At 35.3% G+C, this 23,081-nt stretch overlaps 1 protein-coding gene across 3 annotated transcripts in view; it reads left to right on the top strand.

Moving 5' to 3' along the window:
• GAS2L3 (growth arrest specific 2 like 3) overlaps nt 1-23,081 on the top strand; it is a 34,086-nt gene that overhangs the window by 5,405 nt on the left and 5,600 nt on the right. For 2 of the 3 annotated variants that reach the window (XM_002928482.4, XM_019809244.2), the window contains exons 2-7: nt 7,244-7,294; nt 12,292-12,460; nt 13,550-13,665; nt 15,659-15,800; nt 21,223-21,286; nt 21,962-22,100. In XM_002928482.4, coding sequence (XP_002928528.3) covers nt 7,268-7,294; nt 12,292-12,460; nt 13,550-13,665; nt 15,659-15,800; nt 21,223-21,286; nt 21,962-22,100 — 657 coding nt within the window. In that variant the 5' untranslated portion in view covers nt 7,244-7,267. Of the gene's footprint in view, nt 1-7,243; nt 7,295-8,101; nt 8,164-12,291; nt 12,461-13,549; nt 13,666-15,658; nt 15,801-21,222; nt 21,287-21,961; nt 22,101-23,081 lie in introns of all 3 variants that reach the window. The other variant, XM_034644007.1, reaches the window with a different exon arrangement.

Raw genomic sequence — 23,081 nt, forward strand, 5'->3', positions numbered from 1 at the left:
TCCATACTGTTTTTCATAGTGGCTGCACCAATTTACATTCCCACCAACAGTGCATGAGGTTTCCCTTTTCTCTACATCCTCACCAACACTTGTTATTTCTTGTCTTTTTGATAAAAGTCATTCTGACAGGTGTAAGGTGGTATCTCATTGTGAGTTTGATTTGCATTTCCTTGATGATGAATGATTTTGAGTGTCTTTTCATGTGTCTGTTGGCCATCTGTATGTCGTCTCTGGACAAATATCTATTCAGGTTCTCTGTCCATTTTTTAATCGGATTGTTGGTTTTGCTATTGAGTTGAGTTGGATATTAACTACTTATCAGATATATGATATGCAAATATTTTCTCCCATTCTGTAGGTTGCCTTTTCATTTTGTTGATGGTTTACTTCGCTGTGCATCAGCTTTTTAGTTCGTGTAGTCCCACTTATTTATTTTGGCTTTTGTTGCCTTTGCCTTGGGAGTCAGAGCCAAAAATCATCTTCAAGACTGATGTCAAGGAACTTACCACCTATGTTTTCTTCTAGGAGTTTTATGGTTTCAGGTTTTACATTCAAATTCAACTCTTTAATCCATTTTGAGTTAATTTTTGTGTATGGTATAAGATGGTCCAGTTTCATTTTTTGCATGTGGTTGTCCAGTTTTCCCAACACCATTTACTGAAGAGACTATCCATTTGCTATAACATATTTTAGACTCCTTTGTTATAAATTGACCATAAATGTGTGGGTTTATTTCTGGGTTCTCTAATTTTTTCCATTGATTTATGTGTCTGTTTTCATGCCAGTACCATAATGTGTGTTTTTAAAGATTTTGTTTATTTTTTGAGAGAGAGAGAGAGAATGAGTGAGGGGGAGGGGTGGAGGGAGAGGAAGAAGCAGACTCCCAGCTGAGCAGGGAGCCTGACATGGGGCTCAATCCCAGCACCCCAGAATCATGACATGAGCCAAAGGCAGACACTTAACGGACTGAGCGACACCCAGGTGCCTCTGTTTTGTTTTGTTTTGTTTTGTTTTATGGAAGTGTATGTAACACACAATGTTACATTAATTTCAAGTGTACAACATAGTGATTCCACAAGTCTATACATTATGCTATGTTTACCACAAGTGTATTTACCCCACACGTTTTGATTATTACAGTTTTGTAATATAGTTTGAAAACTGGGAGAGTGATACCTCTAGCTTTGTTCTTCCTTAAGATTGCTTTGGTTATTTGGAGTCTTGTGGTTACATATAAATTTTAGGATTGTTCTATTCTGTTTCTGTGAAAAATGCCATTGGAATCTTGAGAGGGATTGCATTGAATCTGTAGATTACTTTGAGTAATGTGGACATTTTAACAATTTGCTTCTTCCAGTTTAAGAGCATGGAATATCTTTTCATATATTTGCATCTTCTTCAATTTCTGTCATCAGTGTCTTATAATTTTCAGTTTGTACAGGTCTTTAACCTCCTTGGTTAAATTTATTCCCAGGTAGTTTATTCTTTTTGATGCAACTCTAAATGAGATTATTTTCTTAACTTCTCTTTCTGATAATTTGTTACCAGTGTATAGAAACAACAGATTTCTATGCATTGATTTTTAAATCCTGAAACTTTGCTGAATGCATTTATTAGTTCTAAGAGTTTTTTGGTGGTCTTTAGGGTTTTTTATATATAATATCATGTAATGTGCAAATAGTGACAGTTTTATTTCATCCTTTCCAATTTTTCATTTTTCAACTGATGTCACAAAATAAATAAAAATAAGAAAGAATACCAAAAAAAGGTCTCCTAGTAGACACTTGTCTACTGTGTAGCTGCTTCCAAGCTGCTGTCACATTTTGTTCCAGAGCAGAAACACTGTGGAGAAGGGAGACAACCCAATTTTCCCTAGAGAGTTTGATATTTCTCCTACCAAAAGTGTTTCCTAAACTTTAGACTTGAATACTTCTTTCAGTACTACCTCCAGCAGCAGTCCAGGAACTTACAATATAGTTGGCAAAGCAATGTACAAAAATAACACAAAATGGTATGAAGCAGTGTAAAGGCAAGTGATTGGGGAAATGCTCTTTGAATTCAAGAGCTAAAGATAAAATCAGAAGTCATTCAGGCCAGTCAGGAAGGGCTACTGGGAGGAGGTAAGTCAAATAAATTATAAGCCTGGGTTAGTTGAGATGATGAAGAATCTTTTCAGCTATTCTTTCTCTATCTCCTTTGCTAACTCCTCTCATGTTTAAATGTTGGATTTTCTCAGTACTTATTCTTAGGCCCTTATCACTGCTTTCTCCATTTCTTTCCTCAGATGTCATTCTTCTCAATGGCTTTACCTTCCAAGTATTTGCCGACAATTTCTACCTCCTCTTGAACTTTCTTCTCAGCTCTAGATTAGTATTACCAACTGCCAGACAGACACTTCCACTTGGATGTCTTTAAAGGCTTCCCAAATTAAACATGATCAAAACTCAGCACTTTTGACCGATCAGTACTGTGTTCCCTGCCTCGATTTGTTCATACTCCTATCATCCTCAGCTCAATAAATGCTCCCACTCTGTATTTGCTTAGTTGCTTAAGCCAGAAACCTGGGAGTCATTCTTGACATTTCACTCTGCTCTTACATCCTTCCCTTCCACCCTTCCTCTATAACCATCATCAGGTCTTGGTTCTGACTGAAGTGGATATAAACTCCATCCACTTCTCTTGAGTGGAGACAATGTTGGCATTCTAGATCAGTCACCATCATTGGTCACCGAACTACTGCAGTCCCGTGGATTTTCTAACTCTTCCTCTGCCGGGCTCCTCTCCATCTCTTTTCCTGTATGCTCCCATTTCCTGTTTGGTCTCACTGTTTCTACCCTCTCTGTGACTCCTTCTTTCATTGTTTCCCCTGGTTCTTTCCCCTGCATCTCTATCCATCCCCATTCTGTTTCCTTCCCCCTTTCTCTGTTAAACCCATCACTATTTCACTATTGTGTTCCTCTCTCCCCCTCAAAGAGCTGTTTTGAAACTCGGAATTAGATTGTCTTTCCCTTGGTTAAAGCTCTCCCATGGCTTCTCACTGCAGCTAGAATAAAATCTAATTTCTTCAGCAGGCCTTGTGTGACCAGGCTGCTGCCTAACTTTTCCACCCCCTCCTAAGCCACACCCTGTCCATGCTGCAGCCATACCTGCTTCTTTCCATTCTAGGAATGGGCCACATTCCTCAGAGTCTCCACAAAAATTATTCTCTGTACTTAGAACTCTTCCTCTCATTCCCTGACTAATTCCTACCATTCTTCAAATTCATGTTTTCCCTCCAGGAAAACCATTTCTAATCATTCAATCTAAGTCTAAAGTAGGCCCCTGCTGTTTCCTTCCCTGTTCTTTCCTTCAAAGTAAAATTATCATGATTTAACACTGTGTATTCATTTGTGTGGTTGCTTTTTAAAATTTTTCCGACTGGTGTATTAATTCCATAAGGGCAGGCACATATCTGTTGCGTTCATTACTGTGTCTCTTGGCTGTGGTGCTAGTTCATTAAAGAGGAAGAGTAGATGCTTGTCGAATCAGTGACTGAGTGTACATCCCATGGAAAAGCATACAGCCTGAGCAGTGATGTAGCCACAAAAATGAACAAAACTGAGGGAGGACAACGAGGAGACAGGCTGAATGGAGTGAAGGGCTGATGTTACATAAGTTCCCGAAGACTTGTATTCTAGCAAAGAGAATTGTGAGTCACAAATTCATACCTGAGTATCCTCCCCATGATGACATGGCTATTTTAAAGCTTTTGCTTTCACTTATAACTATATTTATTTATCTGTTAGTAAAAGAAGCTTCCCATATTATGTTTAATGATTTCTGGGTATTATTAGCCTTACTTCTTTTTAATTTGATAAGTTATATTAAATGAACTATAATTATATCTCATCAAAGCATTAATCATACCAACTCATTTGTTAAGTGATAGTTATGTGTCAGCTACTTCATGTGTATCATCTTATTTAATCTTTGTAATAACCATATGAAGGAGGTGGTGATATCCCATTTTACAGATGAGAACACTGAGAATCAGAAAAGTTAAGCACCCCAAGGTCATATAGCTAATATGCTGGACCTGGACTTCAAACCGGATGTGTCTGCTACTTTCTACTACCATAGTTGGTGCCTTTATGTTGAGTTATTTTAGTACACATTTAAAAAAATGAAATATCTTTGGTATGGCTATAGCATTTCTGTTTTCCCTATTAGACAATTAGGAAATATTTAACCCAGAATTTTAAAACTAATAAAGTTCCCTCCAACCCCAAGTAAATCAGAGAGGCTATTTTCTTCAGTTGTTTTTCTAAATGAAGCATTAAAAATTGATGAAATGGTTTTTGACATACAGAAAGTCATACAGACTAGTATAATAACACCTGTGCTCTCACCATTTATCTTGAAATAAAATCTTACCAGTACAGTTGAAAGGCTTCTGTGCATTCCTTCCCAGTCTCATCTTCCTCCTTCTCCTCAGCAGTAAGCATTATTCCACTTTCCCAATTTTGGCATTTATCATATCCCTGCAGCTTATGTATTTTGGCAGTAATCTCATGTCTGAGGGCTAAATGTGGTTCAGTGGCAGTTAATGTCATTATTTTTCTGAAAAAAAAAACTTGTTTCTTTGCTTTTTTGCCATTCTTTCTCCCCCCCCTCCATTTGTACCAGGAATGCGCTATGCTACCTTATGCTCTCCCATCATATCTTATAATGTGGATGCGGGATAACTCAGTTTCAAAGCCTACAGCTATGGGAAAAAGGATCTGTTCAATAGGTTGGCATTTTCCCCCATTGTGATCTGAAGTCAAATTAGTACGAAGAGGCTAACCATAAATGATCTTGAGGACCTCATGGCTGAACCTGTTTTTGAGATGAGTGGGTTAGGTCCAAATCCTGTTCAGGTTCCAGGTGGATGAGTGAATGCCTTCTGTGTTTCTGTTTTTCTCAGATTTTATAAGTTAAGTATATACTCTTCCTTTAAGATCTCTGTATAAACTCCTGGTCTTGTGAATGGTTTCTAGCAGGGTTACAGTATAGTTTGGGCTTGGTCACATGAGAGGTCTTTTTGCCCAAATCTAAGGGAAAAGACCTGAAGTTGGCAAAGAATTGAAATAGGCTCCTTCCAAAAGAGAGAAAGACAAAAGCAAAAAAAAAAAAAAAAAAAAAAAAAAAAAAAAAAAAAAAAAAAAAGACAATGATTTGCTGATTAAGACGCAGCTCCAAAAATGACATGTTGCTGATTCAACATAATTGGTTTATGTGAGAAAAATAGAGACTGAGACTTCTAGGGAAAGATAGAAAAGAGGAAAATGAGTAGTAACAAAATGAGTGAGAGGCAAGAACTGTGGTTGTGATGCAGACTTGGGGTTGGGATAACTGTGGAATAGATTTTACTCTTTTGGGTTAAATGCTCAAGGACACAAAAATGACTAGAAAATATCAATAACTGGCTCTCAGGATCCAGGAACATGATGAGTAATCATTAATTAATTGATTCACTGATGCCATCTCATCAGTTTATAGAGGTTTCCCAATAAGAACATATATTTGCATATGTGATAGTTTTTCATATATGAAGATACATTTATAGCTTATCTGAGTACAATTTCATTAGAGAATTTCTTTTTAAAGGTAATTCAGATGGTTATATTTTTCTCATCTTTAAAGTCGTTCTTTGCATTACACAAGAAGAATGCTTTGAAAAATATGTATATAAAAGACTCTTCTAAAAGTTCAAGTGACTGCAGGTTGTGCACAAATTCTTCATTTCTTTCGTAAAACCGATTTTGTTGGGTTTTCCATAAAAAGTGCAACTACTAAACATTCTTGTGATAGCTTCTTTGTGAATATGTCACTGTTCTTGATTTGCACATGCCTTATAATTTAGGCCTTCTTTTGTTTTGGGTTGGCAGTTCCAACTGTTAAAGCTCTTGTCTGATTATGTGGGACTCCTTATTTTAATGGCAGCAGCTTCTTTGCTGCATTTTTAAAAAATGGTCTCGGAAGCTTCTTACTGTGGATCTTTGTTGAGGACAAAGGATTATTTATGCTAAAGGAAAATGTATTCCCCACTGAATTAGCTCGTGGGAAGCATAACAAGCTCATTAGTAATGCTCAATTGTACTTTGGCCTTTTGCTGTGGTAGAGAGAAGGAAAAATGACATCAAAAAGGACATTCTGCTGTCCTTTGCCTTCCCGCAAAGAAAACGTGATGTGATATTAGACTTTTCAGTTAGAATTAGCTCAAGTTCGACCAGAAGAAATGTTCCTGAAAGGAAAGTGGTATATGTAGTTGATACTGTGCATGAGGTATGTTTGGTATAACTTAGAGGAGAAAGTAACTTTTCCTTGGAAATTGACAGCATTATAGACCATTTTTATTTTTTTCTTATAATGTTTTAATGGTGGTTTATAATAGAAAATAGACTACTATATTATGCTGTTTTAAGCAATCAAAAATCCTAGGTTTTATATAGTCTCTATTATTCTGAGTGTTTTAAACTCTTCACTTTTTCCCCCCATCTAAAAAAACATTAAATAATTGTATTAACCTAATTAATTAAAATTGTATTTTTTTTCTATAGATTTCAAAAATAGTACTTTGGAGTTAAAATTGCTCTTTTCTTTTCTTTTCTTTTCTTTTTTCTTTTCCTTTTCGTCTTTAGCACCTAATGGAGAAAATAGCTTATGAAAAATTATTATGGAAAGGCATTGTATTGTTTTATAGTTAAAGTTGACGTCTGTCTTTATTACCTTGTTGTCTGGCAGAAGAAGCTAATGGCTAAGCTTGTGAATTTCTACAAAGTCCAGATGAACTTATGTGATCTCTTTATAAAAATCAGATGAGAGATACTTGACTTCAGTATCAGTTGCTGTGCTATTGGTGTTTGCATTATAGTTTACAATATGTTTACAGGGGAAAATTTGGGGAGACTTTTATATGTGCTAAGTTTTATTGTCAGTTTTATTTTTCTAGCCAGATGCTTCCGGAATTACCTTGATATTAGTGCCAGAAACTGCATATTAAATGTGTTTCAGGTTTTCCTCTTCCAAATGAGGAGTACTTTCATAAGTGAGAAGCTAGGAGTGATTATTGAATTCAGCTACAGTCACACTATTCCAAATAGAAGAAAAGTTTTGGGTTTTCAGACAAATAGCAGACTAAAGCAGATTCCTTGTAATTTGGGGGCTTGGGGAGTAGGAAAGCTACTGTTATTTGCATATTAATGTTATGTTCTATTTTCAGAAAAGCAATTTCATTTCAATATAGATGACAACCATGCAACCTGCAATTCAAGTAAGTGTTTTTCTTGGAAAACTATGTATTTAAATTATGAGATAATAATTATATGAGATTATATAAAATTATAATAATTAGTAGAATACTAAAAGTATCCCGAAATGTTTTTACTGTACTAGTTCTTTTAAGCATCAGATTTTAATAACAGGAATTACTATATTTTAACTTTCTAGTTCTGAAAAGATTTTAATTTGAAGCTTTCATTTATACAAATTATTTGTAAGAGTCAAAAATTCCTTAGAATTGGTGAGTCCATCTTACTTACACTACGTTGGGAAGAGAATTGGAACATTTTATCATTTTCCTTTCCTTACAATTTAGTATGTATTTGAAAGTAAAAGAACTCTCAATGAAAACAATTATAAATTATTTGTTTTAGATAATTATGCCTGTGGCCTCTAATGCCTATAAATGACCAGGCATTAAAACTTAAAATGTGAAGTGTTTTTTTGGTTTTTTTTGGTGAGGGGAGGCAAGGTGGAGATAATTAGATAAACCAGAATAATCTTACATTTGAATGATTTCCAGAATTGGTATTCGCTATATTGTTCTTGTATTCTTTCAAAAGTTTTCTTTTGATATAACTAGAATATATTTGAATCTTAATTTAAAGATAAAAATCACATTGAAATTCTACCTATAAATACGTAAGCAACTGATAATAAAATTTGCCTCGCAAAGTGAGAACTTTAGAATCAATCATTTCTGGTTTGGGTTCTGCCACTCTGATTGTGAGATTCTGGCAATTTATTTTACCTCTCCTTCCTCACCTCCAAGGTGAATATAATAGCACTTATTTTTCAGGGTCATTGTTCAGGACATCAATGGAATCAACGAGAGAACATGAGCAAAGTGCCTGCTAGAATGTATGTCGCATAGTAGACACTTCAGAAATTTGGTTGTATCATTGGTATAACAAAACTCTTCACATATAAAACTGGAGATTATACCTGTGTCATGAAAGCCTTTCTTCTCTCCTTCCTTTCTTTGTTTCTTTCTTTTGAAAGAAGGCTTATCAAGATGACAGTGAGTGAAGACTAAAGATTATTTATCAAATGTTAACAACAATTCTGAATATAATCCTGCTTATAGTCCGTCCTATGTGTGTTATGCAGCTATATCCTCTATATTAATAAAGAGATATATTATACATTTTTCCTTTTGGGACTTGGGAGTACATGGCAGTCTCCCAAAAGGTCTTATTCTTGTTCTTGGGGTCCTCTCAAATCCATATTGAGTATGCTCAGAACTCCTTTATTACTCAAAACCATTTTTTATCTGATTATTTCTATTTGTCCTCTCTTTATCTAAGTCTCAGAAACATCATCAGTTTCATGTTAATTATATTTTCTTGATTCTTTATAGGGTGCTTTTTATAATTTCTGCATTGACTATGTTTTTCTCATTCTACCCTAATGCCATTAATATTTTCTTAACTTGATGACTTTCTTTTTAGTTCTGTTTTATAGTTCCATGAAACTTTCTCTGATCTAGTGTCTACAGATCCATCTTTATTAATTCTTCTCCAAGAATACTCTTGACATCTGGTCATGGACGTTTTGCTTTCCTCCCTGATGAGTGTGAAAACTTTGTAGGATTTTCACCTCTTTCTTTTCTAATTATATTAGACAGTTATGTATTTTCATAAGTGCCTTGTAGAGAGGAGCCATCCAGTAGATAGCTTATCAATTGATTTCTTATTAATTAAATACATTAAGATCTTCCTTGTCTCCCTTTTTTTTAATATCATTCATTCTGATTAGTAAATAAACATACAGCCTAAAAATCAATGAACTATATAGTTCCTGATCTCTTTTGGGCCATACATAGTCCCCTTTGAGAATCTGATGAAAAGCTATGAACTGAGAAGAGACCCATTTGTATATAGGCATAAAATTTTACCTAATTGTAAGTTAAGTTTATGTACATACTCAAGTTCATCTATAGACTGTCTGTGGATTAAGAATCTTTGCAATATGACAGCTTTCACATGTTTGAGAACAAACTTTATACATGCAGTTTTTGCTTTGACATCTAACTTTTAACAACATTAATATGCTATGGACTAGCCCAGGTTATTATAGAGTCTTTTGTTGGCAAGAGTAGGAGAATCCAAGTACTCTTTTCCATAATGTGGCAAGAAATTAGAATGGCTTCTCTTAATGTTCGCTTCTCCATTTACACATGTGATTTTTTCCAAAACCACCCTTCTAACTCTTGCACATCTTTCCTTGACAAACTTTTGCAACTGCTCTGCCTTTTTTCAGCTCAGCCAAATGGTTAAGACAAATAACATTCTATTGTCTATAAAATACCTTCAACTGTAAGATGCATCTTGATTTTGATGGTGCAAAGAGTCACTTGCTAATGTCCTCAATTATTCAACAAATATTTAACTGAATACCATGTGCTATGTCTTATACTGAGTTCTGGGATTACGAACAGAAGTAAGACATACTTATGAAAGGAAAATTTAGATAGTAAATCTTTGCTGTACTCCCTTTGAAATAATTTTAAGAGAATTCAGGGAAATAAATTAAAAAGACATCTTGTCTTTTTCCTAAAACTTTATAAGATCTTTATATATTTAGGAGTTCATTTCCTAGCCTCTACCCTTAGTTCCTGAAATAATGGCCCTCAAATAAGTTATGCGTTGTTGTTTTTTTATCTTTGGATATTGTTATTGAGTTTCACTACTCCTGCTTGCCTCTTGTGGTATGTATTCCTATTCTTTCTTTGCATTTGGGATTTTTTAAATGTGTTTGTTTCTCATCAAAGGAACTTGGAAGCCGCTCTTTTCTTTTCTTTTCTTTTCTTTTCTTTTCTTTTCTTTTCTTTTCTTTTCTTTTCTTTTCTTTTCTTTTTTTCCTCCAGAGTTTATCTGGATTAACAATGGTGTTATGGATTTTGATTTGGTGTAGTATGACTTGCCTTAAATACACCTCAATAAGTTTAATATATTTTAGAGGGAAAATTATCTACATTTAAAAATCAAGAAGGGAATAGATCCACTTGGTATTACCTGTACTCATACCTCTTTAAAAAAAATTAGAAAACCTTTATTTTAAAGTAATCACAAACCTGCAAAGTAGCTGTTAAGTGTAGAACATAGATATTTGTTCCTGGAACCATTTGAGAATAAGTTGCCAGTCTGATGCCCCATTACCTCTGAATACTTTAGTGTGTTCTTCTCACAAAAAAGGACATCGTCCTACACAACTGCAATGAAATGATTGGAACCAGGATGTTAACATTGGTACAGTACTGCCACCTAATACTCAGACCACATTCAAGTATTGTCAGTTGTTCCCATAATGTCCAGTTCGGAATTACATGCCACATTTAGTTGTCACGTCCCTTAATCTGTCTAGAACAGTATCTTTGCTTTCTTTAATGACCTTGACACTTTTGAATATCATAGACCAATTATTTTGTAGGATGTCCCTCAGTTTGGATTTGCCTGTTATATTCTCATGATTAGGTTCAGGTTATGCATCTTTGGCAGGGATATCACAGAGGGATACTATGTTTTCTCTTTGCATCCTCTCAGGTGGAATGTGATTTTGATTTGTCCCATTATTGATGGTGTTTACTTTTGTCACTTGGTTAAGTTGCTGTCTGTCAGGTTTCTCCACTATAAAATTACTCTTTCTTCTCTTTGTAATAAGTATTTTTTAGGGAAGTACTTTGAAACTATATAAAAATCTCATTCCTCGTCAAAATTCCAGTTTCTTCCATTCAATAATCCCTGTCAATATCACAGTCTTCCATTGTTGCTGCCACCCCGTCCCTGAGTTGATGGCTTTTTCAGCTCAATTGGGCTCTGACACCCTGCACTGGGATGTTACTCCATCGTCCCCTGGGGACACCCTCCTCATACTCAGGGCCTGATACTGTGCACAAGGCTGTCCCCATGTGTGCATACTCTCTCATCTTACTCAAGCTCTGACCCTTCATTTCAAGCTTCCTTCCAGTGAGCATCCCTCATCGCTTCACCTGCGCTCGAATACACCTTCCTGAATTGAGAAGTGAAAGTCTTTTCTCTAAATAATCTTATATTAAAGCATATCTAATTGTATTTCAAAATTTTGCAAGTGTTGGTTTGATAGTATGTTTATGTCAATTTTTTTTTTTAAGATTTTATTTATTTATTTGACAGAGATAGAGACAGCCAGCGAGAGAGGGAGCATAAGCAGGGGAAGTGTAGGAGGGAGAAGCAGGCTCCCAGCAGAGGAGCCCGATGCGGGGCTCAATCCCAGAATGCCGGGATCACGCCCTGAGCCGAAGGCAGACGCTCAACGACTGAGCCACCCAGGCGCCCTTGTTTATGTCAATTTTTATTCTTAATGAGGGATTGGCCAGGTAGTAAATATTCTTGGCTTTGAAAGTCAGTAGGCAAAATTGAGGCTATTATGTAGGTACTTATACAACAATCATTTTAAAATGTAAAAACCATTCTTAGATTGTGGGACATGCAAAAATCAGGTGACATGACAGATTATTTAGATTTTTTTTTAAGCTAACACTGTTATTATGATCAGAAGTTATCAAATGCCATTTATGCATTCATTAATTCATTTATCCATTATACAACAAATGTTGCTAGGCCCAATACTAGATGCTACAAGGATGTATCTTGTAAGGCAGGTAACTGACTGGTTTTATAGCTGCGAGGCTGAAGCTGTGGTTCAAGTAATTTATTAAACTTAGCTAGCAAATGAATGAAAAATATGACTTGTTGACTGTTACCCTCTAGTTTGATAGTAGAACCCATTCATTGCTTAGGGATTCACTTATATTTACCACAGTATTGAATATTGAAAGTGTCTCAAGTTTCGAGATTAATAGTTTGCTTCTAGTTTATAAACGTTCTGTGAACTGCTGCAGTTTTATACATGTGTGTATTATATATGGTCTATAATTCATTTAAGTATAAGTGTGGATTATACTAACTTTTAAAAAGGTTGCATGCATTTAGTGGGTGTTTTCTCTAGGTTTGGTTTGGAGAAGACCTGCCTCTAAGTCCACGGAGTCCTCTGACCCCCAGACACGGGCCAGGTTTGGCTGATGTCTGTCAGTATGATGAGTGGATAGCTGTGAGGCATGAAGCCACCCTGCTGCCCATGCAGGAAGATCTGTCAATCTGGCTGTCTGGTTTATTAGGTAAGGCTTGAAAAGATATTCAGAATTGTAGTTTTTATTTACGAAATATTTATTGAGAATCTTACTCTTTGTCGAGGAGTGATTGTTCCAGGCTGGGGATACTCTAGTGAATGGAATATTTGATATCCTTGTTCTCACATTCCAGTTGGGGAGATATTCCAGTTCACCCCGAACCTTAGGGCTTGGATGGTAAGGAAGTTTGAAGCTTAACAGAAGAGGTCTGTAGTAATCTTTGAATAATCAACATTTTCACTGCCAATGTTAAAACCTTTTCTTTTTAAAGTGTATAGGTCTGATTTGGGGTCTCTATTACCGATGTACCCCCCGCATCTCATGTAAAGCATGAAATTCTGAGTGGAATATGTATCGTAGTTAATATGATTGCTACTTCTGAGGCCTTGAGGAGCAGAGGCATGTGAAACCTAGGAGAAGGTGTCAGCTTGGAGAATATCTGCCTTCATATTTCTTTACTCAGTTAGAGACTAGGAGTGCTCTGAACTTTCTCCCCAGAAAAACGCTCTCTTTTAAATACAGAATTTCATATATGGCCTTCCCGAGATAATTAAAAACACTGCACGCTCTAATTACCTCATATCAATTTGATGAGTTGGATAATTTTTTAAAAAGTTATTTATGTAATAATAATGGTTCTAAAGAAAGGGTTTTAGGGGCAAAAAGTTGGTATTCCCAGGGTGTTTGTTACGCTATTATCTTTAATTTTAAAATCATAACAAAGTCCATCTTATTTATGGAGAATCTTTTTTCTTTTGCAAGCAGTAGTAATATGCAGTGAACCAAAACTTAACCTTAACAGTTAAAATTGAAATGTAAAATATTCTGGTTTTGAAGAAATGAAATAAAATGTCATTTTATTTTTTCTTCTACATCACAGACATTTTTGTTTCAGTGGTCTTTTACTTAATTTTGCATTATCTATTTTAACTGTAGCTTCTAAGAGTGAATACTTGGAGTCCGATCTAATATTGGTCTCGTGTTTCAGCTAAAATCTAGTTACATTTATTAAATTTTAACCATATTGTTTGAATTTACTGTTTCTAGTAGAATCTTAACTTTGAATTATGTTTTTAGGTATTGAAGTTAAGGCAGAAAGGTTATTGGAAGAGCTTGATAATGGAGTACTGTTATGCCAGCTGATTGATGTTCTTCAAAACATGGTGAAAGCTTGCGACTCTGAAGAACTTGGGGTAAGAACATGTTTGACAGTTGGTGATTTTTAAAAATTTACTTATTTATGTATTTATTTATTTGAGAGAGCAAGCAGGGGGAGGGGCAGAGGGCAAGGGAGAGAGAGAATCTGAAGCAGACTCAACACTGAGCACAGAGCCCAACGTGGGGTTCCATTTCATGCCTGCGAAATCATGAACTGGGCTGAAACCAAGAGTTGGACACTTAACCGACCGAGCCACTCAGGCGCCCTGACAGTAGGCGATTTTATACCTTGGTACATATTAATTTGTTTATGTACATTTCTTATCGTATCTGAAAGGTTGCAAACTTCCACCAACTATGTATAAGACCTTAGATAATTTACCTAATCTTGCTTTAAAATGGGAGAATTAACATTTACATTGTTAGATTTATTTGCAAAGATTTGGTGAAATTAAATGAAGTAATGTATGGATGGTATTTAGATTAGTGCCTAATGTAAGTAAATATCCAGTAAGTATTTATCTCTCCTTGAGAACAATACTGTCATTCGTTCTGAGAGTTAAATGAGAAAAGAGCTTGTGACGGTTTCTGATGCACAGTTATTATTTTTACTACTATTATTATTACCATCATCATCACCATCTTTATATTCCCCATATTTTGTCTTGTAAATTCTATAATTTGAATGAATAATGATTTTTTTTAGGCAGTTTTCCTCCGTTGGCCCTGAAATCATGATTGGAACTAGATAAGTTTTCCTCAGACATTGGTCACCTATGAGATCTGGGGTCTGTGGGTGCAGCATCTGGATATTCACATAGTGTTGGTAGAAATATAAATTGCTATCATCTTTCTGGGAGACAGTGGGTGATATATATTCCATTGAAAGTAGAGCACATCTTTTGATACATAACATAATTCTCCTAGGAATTTATTCTAAGAAAATAATTACAAATTCACAAAAATGATTGTGCAGAAAAATTGAAGAACAGTTTAAATGCTCATCAATAAAGAAGTTGTTAAGAATTAATTATGTACCTAAACTGAGTGAAATGTGTTATCCATTCATTAGAAAGGACTATCTTAATCTGTTATTTTGCACCCCCAAAAGATGCCCACAGCCTGTTGTTAAGTGTGTATGCACAATACACACACAGATCAGATTGCGGGCTAGCACATTTGTGTAGCATTCTGTAGGTGCAGATATGCGTACCCGTGTGCCTAGAGATGCTTACTAACACATGAGTGCAAAGATTTCAGCTGACAATTAGAAACTCACAAGGCCATTTTAATTCTGGAAAGTACAACAACAGGAAAGGTATATAAGGAACTGGTAATAGTGGTCATCTCTAGGAAGAGAGAGGAACTGAGTGGTAGAGGTGGGAGACAGACTTATGCCCTATTGTGCCTATTGCATTTTAAAAAATCTTAGGCATAAATTGCTTTTTCAAGTAAAAATTTAAAACAGAACTAAAACCCCTCTGCCTCAGCAGGATTATCTAACTATTCTTGATCCAGATAGTTAAAAAATTAGGATTATATAAAACTTAGACTGTTAATTTTCAAAGAAGTTCAATTAAGAATGGGTACTACTTCCTTATTTGACAGTCTCAAGAAACCCAGAACCATATTTAGGAATCTGCAAATAAGGAAGGAAGCAAAAATGAGCATGTCCATTAACCTTTAACAGCAATAATTTTGTGTTTGTATTGAACTCTGTATGGAGAGACATTTAGAGATGTGCTTTGGAATTATTAGACTGTCATTTTTTATTTTAATTAAGACTCTTGTGTCGTTTTAAGAAGAAAGACGTTAGAGATGCTTGATCCTACTGCTAATTTTGACTAGGTTGATTTCCTAGGAGTCATTTTCTGGAACAAACAAAATTTTTGAAAATAGCTTTTCCTCTTAATGTTGTGTACTTTTTAGTCATATTCAATAGACCAAACATTTAGTAATATTAAAATGGATATCTAATGAAAATGTCCTTGATAGGAATTTTTGAAATTATTTTTTCATCTTTTCCAGAATTTTCCAATGAGAAAAGTGCCCTGTAAGAAGGATGCTGCCTCAGGTTCATTCTTTGCTAGAGACAATACTGCAAACTTCCTTCACTGGTGCAGGCACATTGGGGTCGATGAGACTTACCTCTTTGAATCTGAAGGTTTAGGTAAGTGTTGTTGTCATCATTGTGTTTAATTGTTTATTAGGGTATTTTTGTATGTCTCACATCTGATTTTTTTTCCAAATAAGGACTCAAATGCCATATCTCATTTTCCTAGAAAAATTTATACTTTAAATATATGTAAAACAATTGGAGAATCAGATTCTAAACCATATATATTTAGCTTTTCATTTATAGTTAAAGATCTTATATATTTAGAACACCCTAGAAATGTTTTACTTCCTAAATGAGTTGGCCAAGGAAAGGTTCTGGACTAATGCTTTGCTAATTAATGTTTTCATCAAGAATTGCTCTACCAAAGTCTAAATTACTAGTAATTTCTTTTTAACTGGATAATTATAGAAATAACAGAAGGCCAATTGACATAGACTCATGGTATTTAGATTTACCTGGTACACAGCAGCTGCCGAGTTGATTATCTAAACGGATTCATGTTTTCGACAATTCATTTTAAAAAGTCATGCTCTACTGAAGAATTATTGACATATTGACTCATTTACTTTCGGTCAATAGAAGCATCTGCACAGTGACTAACGTGGAAGCTAGCTAAGTTTTAGACTACTATATATATATATATATATTTCCTTAGAGCATTCAGATTTGTATATACATACACACATAGAATTTATAACGTTTTGACAGGAGCAGTAACATACCAAGGGTGGGCCGAGATCATGGGAGTAGTACCGTACCCTGGTAGAGAGAAGTACTTTATCACTGACATTTTTTGGAATTGCTGTTTCATGGTGAAAATAAAAAACAAACAAATTTTTAGGTGGTTTTATTATAGTTCTAAAATTCTCTGAATTAAAAAAAAAAGGGACTAACTAGTTCACTGCCTTAAGCAAAGATTCAGGTTATTAGGTAACCATCTGCTCATAGTTCCGTACCAAACATAAACTAAGAAAATAAACTAAAAACAGAACAAAGTAAAATAAAATGCTCTGACTATGCATATGCTTGTTGCCTGCACACAGGACAGGCTAGCCTGCTCCCACTGCCACCCATCTGATACTCCTCTGGATATTCCTGTCCAGTATACAATTAAAAAAATGTAATGGGTTACTATTTTACTTCCCATTTTGTACCTCATTTTAATCCAGGTGTGCTGATTGTTATTGACAATGAGGTTGATTCATGGCATAGGCAGGTTGTAGAGATCAAAGGAAAGAAAAAAGGCTTTGAATTCTCTAGTTTCCAGTTTATTGTTTCTGAAAGGATATAAAATTGTATATTTCTCATTGTCAGTAGAAGGCATCTTCTGACTGTCCTGAAGGTCAGTGAAGGACTAAATAAGGCACAGCCAATAACATTAATTAATTTCTAGGCATTGAACTGAAGAGCTAATATTTTTAATTTCTGAAGGTTTCAGAGATAAGCCTCTATATTTTTACATTTTGCTAGGAAGTCAAAGTAATTAAAAAAAACAAATAGTGCTATGCTTAAATTATGCTTAAAAGCTACTTTTAGAGAAACAAGTTGAATAAAAGTTGCAGGACAAATTCCTTTTGGTATGAAATTTAAAGTCAAATATAGGCCTTTTTATTGCTTTGGAAGGGTATACTTTGTGCTTGGGGTATATGATAGATGATATTCATAAATCAAACAACAACTGCCATTTTCACTGGGAGAGTCAGTGTGCATGTTATTCATCACACATACACACCAGTATTCTTTTAGGGTTCCGAAGTTTCCTAGAACTTTTAACTCTAAGGACAGGAACAGAAAGGTAGATGATCACAACTACCATATTGGTGCATTTAGCCGAGTTCTAACAATCAGGGTTTTTTGTTTGTCTGGCTTTATTTTTTATTAGAGATCTTTGTTTGAATCATTAGATTAGTATTTGAGTTCCTTTAAAAAAATTAAACAAAATTTCCTAACGTGCTAGCGTAAATATACCATCATAATCTACCATCTTAAACATTTTAAGCATAGTAGGTTTTGTTTTATTTATAGCATTTTTAAAAATTGAGATATACTTTGGGGCCCCTCAGTCAGTCGGTTGAGCATCTGACTCTTGACTTCGGCTTGGGTTGTGATCATGGGATCAAGCTCGCATTGGGCTCCGTGCTCCGTGTGGAGTCTGCTTACCCTCCCTCTGCTCCTCCCCCTACTTGCGCACGCGGGCTCTCTCGCTCGCACTCTGATGTGAGATGTACTTCACGTAACATAAAATTCATCATTTCAAAATGTACATGTAAGTGGTTTTTAATATATTTGCTGTGTTATGCAACCATCACCACTAATTAATTCCATAACATTTTCATTATTCACAAAAGAAAACTCATAGCTCTTAGCAGTTAGTCCTGGCATCTCCTGGCATCTATGGATTTGCATGTTCTGGACACTAAGTAAATAGAATCATACCGTATGTGGCTTTTGTGTCTGGCTTTTTTCATTTAGCATGTTTCATTTATGTCATAGCATTCAGCAGTACCTCGTTCCTTTATGTGGCTGAATGAGTCCATGTATGGATATACTACATTTTTAAAAAACATCATCTGATGGATATTTTGATTGTTTTTTCTTTTTGGTCAATATGCATAATAATATCTATGTTCGTTTACAGATTTTTGAGTGAACTTATGTTTTTAATTCTCTCAGGGATATACCTAGAAGTGGAATTGTTGAATCATATGGTAATTTTATGTTTATTTTTTTGAGGAACTACCAAATTGTTCACAGTGGCTATGCCATTTTACATTCCCGCTGGCAACGCACAACTTCACATCTCCGCCAACACTTGTTATTGTTTTTTTTTTTAAAGATTTTATTTATTTATTCGACAGAGATAGAGACAGCCAGCGAGAGAGGGAACACAAGCAGAGGGAGTGGGAGAGGAAGAAGCAGGCTCATAGCAGAGGAGCCTGATTGGGGCTCGATCCCATAACGCCGGGATCACGCCCTGAGCCGAAGGCAGACGCTTAACCGCTGTGCCACTCAGGCGCCCCTTTTCTTTTTTTTTTTTTTTTAAGTGATATCTTAGTGGATGTGAGAAGTGATGGCTCATTGTGGTTTTGATTTGCATTTCCTTAATGATTAACGATGTTGAATATCTTTTCATGGCTTATTGGCCACTTGTGTGTCTCTTTGGGGAAATCTGTATTCAAATCTTTTGCTCATTTTTGAGGGGGTCTTTTGTCTTTTTTGGTTGACTTGTAAGAGTTTTTTATTTGCCCTTATCATATATATGATTTGCAAATATTTTCATCCAGTATTTGGGCTGCCTTTTCACTTTCTTGTTAGTGTGTCCTTTGATGCGTGAAAGTTTTAAATTTTGATTAAGCTCATTTATCTTTTCTTTGATTGCTTGTGCTTTTGGTGTCATATTTAAAATACTATGGCCTAATCCAAGGTCACACAGATTTTCACCTCTTTTTCCTTTTAAGAGTTTTATAGTGTTAGCTCTTATGTTTAGGTCTTTGATCCATGTTGTTATTTTTTTGTATATATTGTGAAGTAAGGGTCTAAATTCATTCTTTTGCATGTAGATATCCAGTTCTAGCACCGTCTGTTGAAAAGACTGCTGTTTTCCTTATTGAGTGAGTTGTCTTGCCACCCTTTTTTTTTTTTTTAAACTTCTAAGGGACACTGTGCTAGTATCCTCTTTTTTTTTTTTTTTTAAGATTTTATTTATTTATTTGACAGAGAGAGACAGCCAGCGAGAGAGGGAACACAAGCAGGGGGAGTGAGAGAGGAAGAAGCAGGCTCTCAGTGGAGCAGGGAACCCGATGTGGGGCTCGATCCCAGGACCCTGGGATCATGACCTGAGCCGAAGGCAGATGCTTAACGACTGAGCCACCCAGGCACCCCTCTTGCCACCCTTTTTGAAAATCAATTGAACACAAACATCTGGGTTTATTTCTGGACACTCAGCTCTATTCCACTGGTTTATATGTCTATCCTTATGCCAGTAACACACTGTCTCAAATGCTGTAGCTTTGTTGTAAGTTTTGAAATTGGGAATTGCGAGGCTTGCAACTTTGTTCTTGTTTTGGCTATTCTGTCTTTTACAATTCTATATGAATTTTATCGGCTTAACCATTTCTGTAAAAAAAGGCTGTTGGAATTTTGATAGGGATTGCACTGAATCTGTAAGTCAGTTTGAAGAGTTTTGTCATAACAATATTATGTCTTCCAGTCCATGAAGAGGATGTCTTTCCATTTATTTGTAACTTCCTTAACTTCTTTCAACAATATTTTGTAGTTTTCAATAAACAAGTCATAAAATTCTTTGGTTAAATTTGTTCCTAAGTACTTTATTCTTCTTGAAGCGTTGTAAATTGAATTGCTTTTTAAATTACATCTTCAAATTGTTTCTTGTTGGTGTATAAAATGAAATGATTTTTGTATATTAATCTTGTATCCTGCAGCTTTGCTCAACTGGAGTTTGCCCTAATACTTTTTTCTGTAGATTCCTTAGGGTATTTTTATGCAAAGGACAGTGTCATCTGAGTGGAGATAGTTTTTCCTTCCTCCTTTCCAATCCGGATGCCTTTTATTTGTTTTTCTTGCCTAGAACTTCCTGTACAATTTTGAATAAAAGAGGTGAGAGTGGACATCCTTGTCTTCTCCCTAATCTTAAGAGGAAGATTCTCAGTCTTTCACCATTAAGAATGATGATAACTATGGGTTTTACATAGATATCTATTTTCAGATTTATAAAGTTTCCTTCTATTCCTAGTTTGTTGAGTCTTTTTTTTTCTTTATCACGAGAAGGGTATTTGATTTTGTCAAATGCATTTTCTGTGTCTACTGAGATAATTGTGTGTTTCTTTTCCTTTATTAATATAGTGGATTACATTGATTTCAGATGTTGAACCAACCTTGCATTCCTGGGATTATTCTCACTTGCTGCTGGATTCAGCTTGCCAGTATTGCATTGAATATTTTTACATCTGTATTCATAAAGGATATTAGTCTTTAGTTTTCTTGTGATAGATTTTTCTGGCTTTGGTATCAGGGTAATATTGCCCTCATAGAATGAGTTAGGAAGTACTCCTTCTTTTCTGATTTTGAAAAAGTTAGAGAAGGCCATTAACACATAGTCCTAAGCTAAAGATAGTTTAGAATAAAATTGAGATGATTATCTCTTCAAATAATATCTCCTGTTGTGAAATCTGAAATACAAATTATTTAATGTTACTAAGCCCTTAATTTTTTAGATTTAAAATGCTATAAATTAGGGTACATGCTAAGTTTTCATCCTCTTCTTATTAGCCAGTTTTTTTTTTAATTTATGGATGATGATAATAAGTAGAGAAAATGTCTTTTCTAAGTCTCCAAACAAGTAAACCTACTGTCTTCATTATTCTTTTTTTTTTTTTTTTACTTCTTCCATGCCAGAAATGTATTTCCCTATTTAATGTTGCCCTTTAAAATATGTGGTCTTATTTTTTCACAGTTTTGCACAAAGATCCAAGACAGGTTTATCTTTGTCTTCTTGAAATTGGCCGAATTGTGTCGAGGTGTGTATTTCACATTATTTCAGAATTTCTATGTCATTGATTTTTTAAAAGCTGTTTTATTTTAGATAGAACACTATTTTCTATAAATAAAAGAAAATCTTGATTCAAATAAAATAATTTCCTATCTTTTCTTTCTTTGTTTTTGTTTTTTAATTAACTTTGTTCTGTTTGCGTGAGCTGTGTCATGTGTCAACATCTGCTCACCCCATATACTTTGCCATCATTTAGTATTAAACTGTAAAAGTGGTTGCTTAAATTTTTTAGACTAAGAATAGGGTAAGAGCATGTAAAAGTCTTTTAGCAGTTCAAGGCAAGGCAAATCCTCTAGAAGCAAAGAGGATCTGGTAAGAAGGCAGAGGCTTAGTGTCCTCTATACCTGGCTCAGGCCCATCTTTATTCTCAAGCTGACTGTAAAGGTGACTGACTTTCAGGATCCCAGGTTGAATATTGGAGCATCCGGTAATCTCAATATATGTTAGAATGTGAAGATTATATCCTGAATTTTTCACAGCCTGTGGGACATTAAAAAGCATTTCCAGATGTTCCAGTGAAACGGTTGGTAGAAGAGAGTCAAATAGACTTCACTTTAAAAATAAACATAACCTATTGTGATATTCAGGGAAGTGAATGGGTCGGACTTTTCTTGAATGATGAGATCTCCTAACTGGTTTTCAGATATGGGGTTGAGCCACCAGTATTAGTAAAACTTGAGAAAGAAATTGAACTGGAAGAGACCTTACTTAATACTTCTGGGCCTGAAGATTCCATTAACATTCCGAAATCATGCTGTCAGCATGAAGAGCTGCATGAGGCTGTAAGTAATCTCTGTATTTTCTGTCAGCTGTGATGTGTCAGGGTCTCATAGTTTACCACAGGTGATGCTGTGTTTAAAAGAGACTGTTTCTTATTCAGAACATACACAGCACTAACTTCCACTCCCTGGTGAGTTTAGGGCACTGTATGTTAAAGGTGAGGAATGGATGTGTAATTGAGGAGTGGGGAGGCAAATAGGCTGGAATCCGTCATGAAGGGTACTGGAGGCCACAAGAATTCATTGATTCTTTTTTTAAACATGGTAATGTTCTAATCCAATCTGCAAATTATAAGGCTTACTCTCATGGTCGTGTAGCGGTTATGTTGGTTTTTTATAGTAATCCAGGTGTAAGTTGATGAGAACTGGACCTAGAGCAGCAGTAGTGAAGATGGAGCAAAAGGAACAATAACAGGACATATTTAGGAGGTAGAATTGAAGAATCCTAATTCTGATAAGGAGGGAGAAAACCTACGGTGATTTTTGAGGTTTCTAAATAAATGGTACACTGGTACTTGGAAAGTATAGGAGGAGGCAAAGTTGTGAGAGCAAATTGATGGGGTTTTGGGAATATCCCCCTGACAGAATGTATGCAGACTTTTAGATGGTGGGTCTCAGCTGGGAAATCTTTGAGCTTTACCTGGTCGTCCTTATGCAAAGGTCATAAGAGCTGCTGTTGTCCCGGCTGTGTCTTCCGTAGAGACTACAGTCCAGTGAGTGAGGGAGGTGAACTGAGTGGCAAACTTTTTTTTCTGCTTCCACTGTTGCTTAGAATTATGGTCTTTTTCAGACTGTTGCATTTTATGAAAGTGCTTAATGTACAAAATTATTTTAAGAAATAACGATTAAGTCATTACTGATAAACATTTAGAAAGTGTTGCTTTGATTGTTTTGTTTAACATAATAAAAGTCTATAGTAAAAGATTTGCATATCCTTGCAAGACAGATTAAGAAAATGTCAGCCTGAATATTCTTTGCTAGGCC

This window comes from Ailuropoda melanoleuca, chromosome 15 (assembly GCF_002007445.2).
Source record: "Ailuropoda melanoleuca isolate Jingjing chromosome 15, ASM200744v2, whole genome shotgun sequence".
Lineage (NCBI taxonomy): Eukaryota > Metazoa > Chordata > Mammalia > Carnivora > Ursidae > Ailuropoda > Ailuropoda melanoleuca.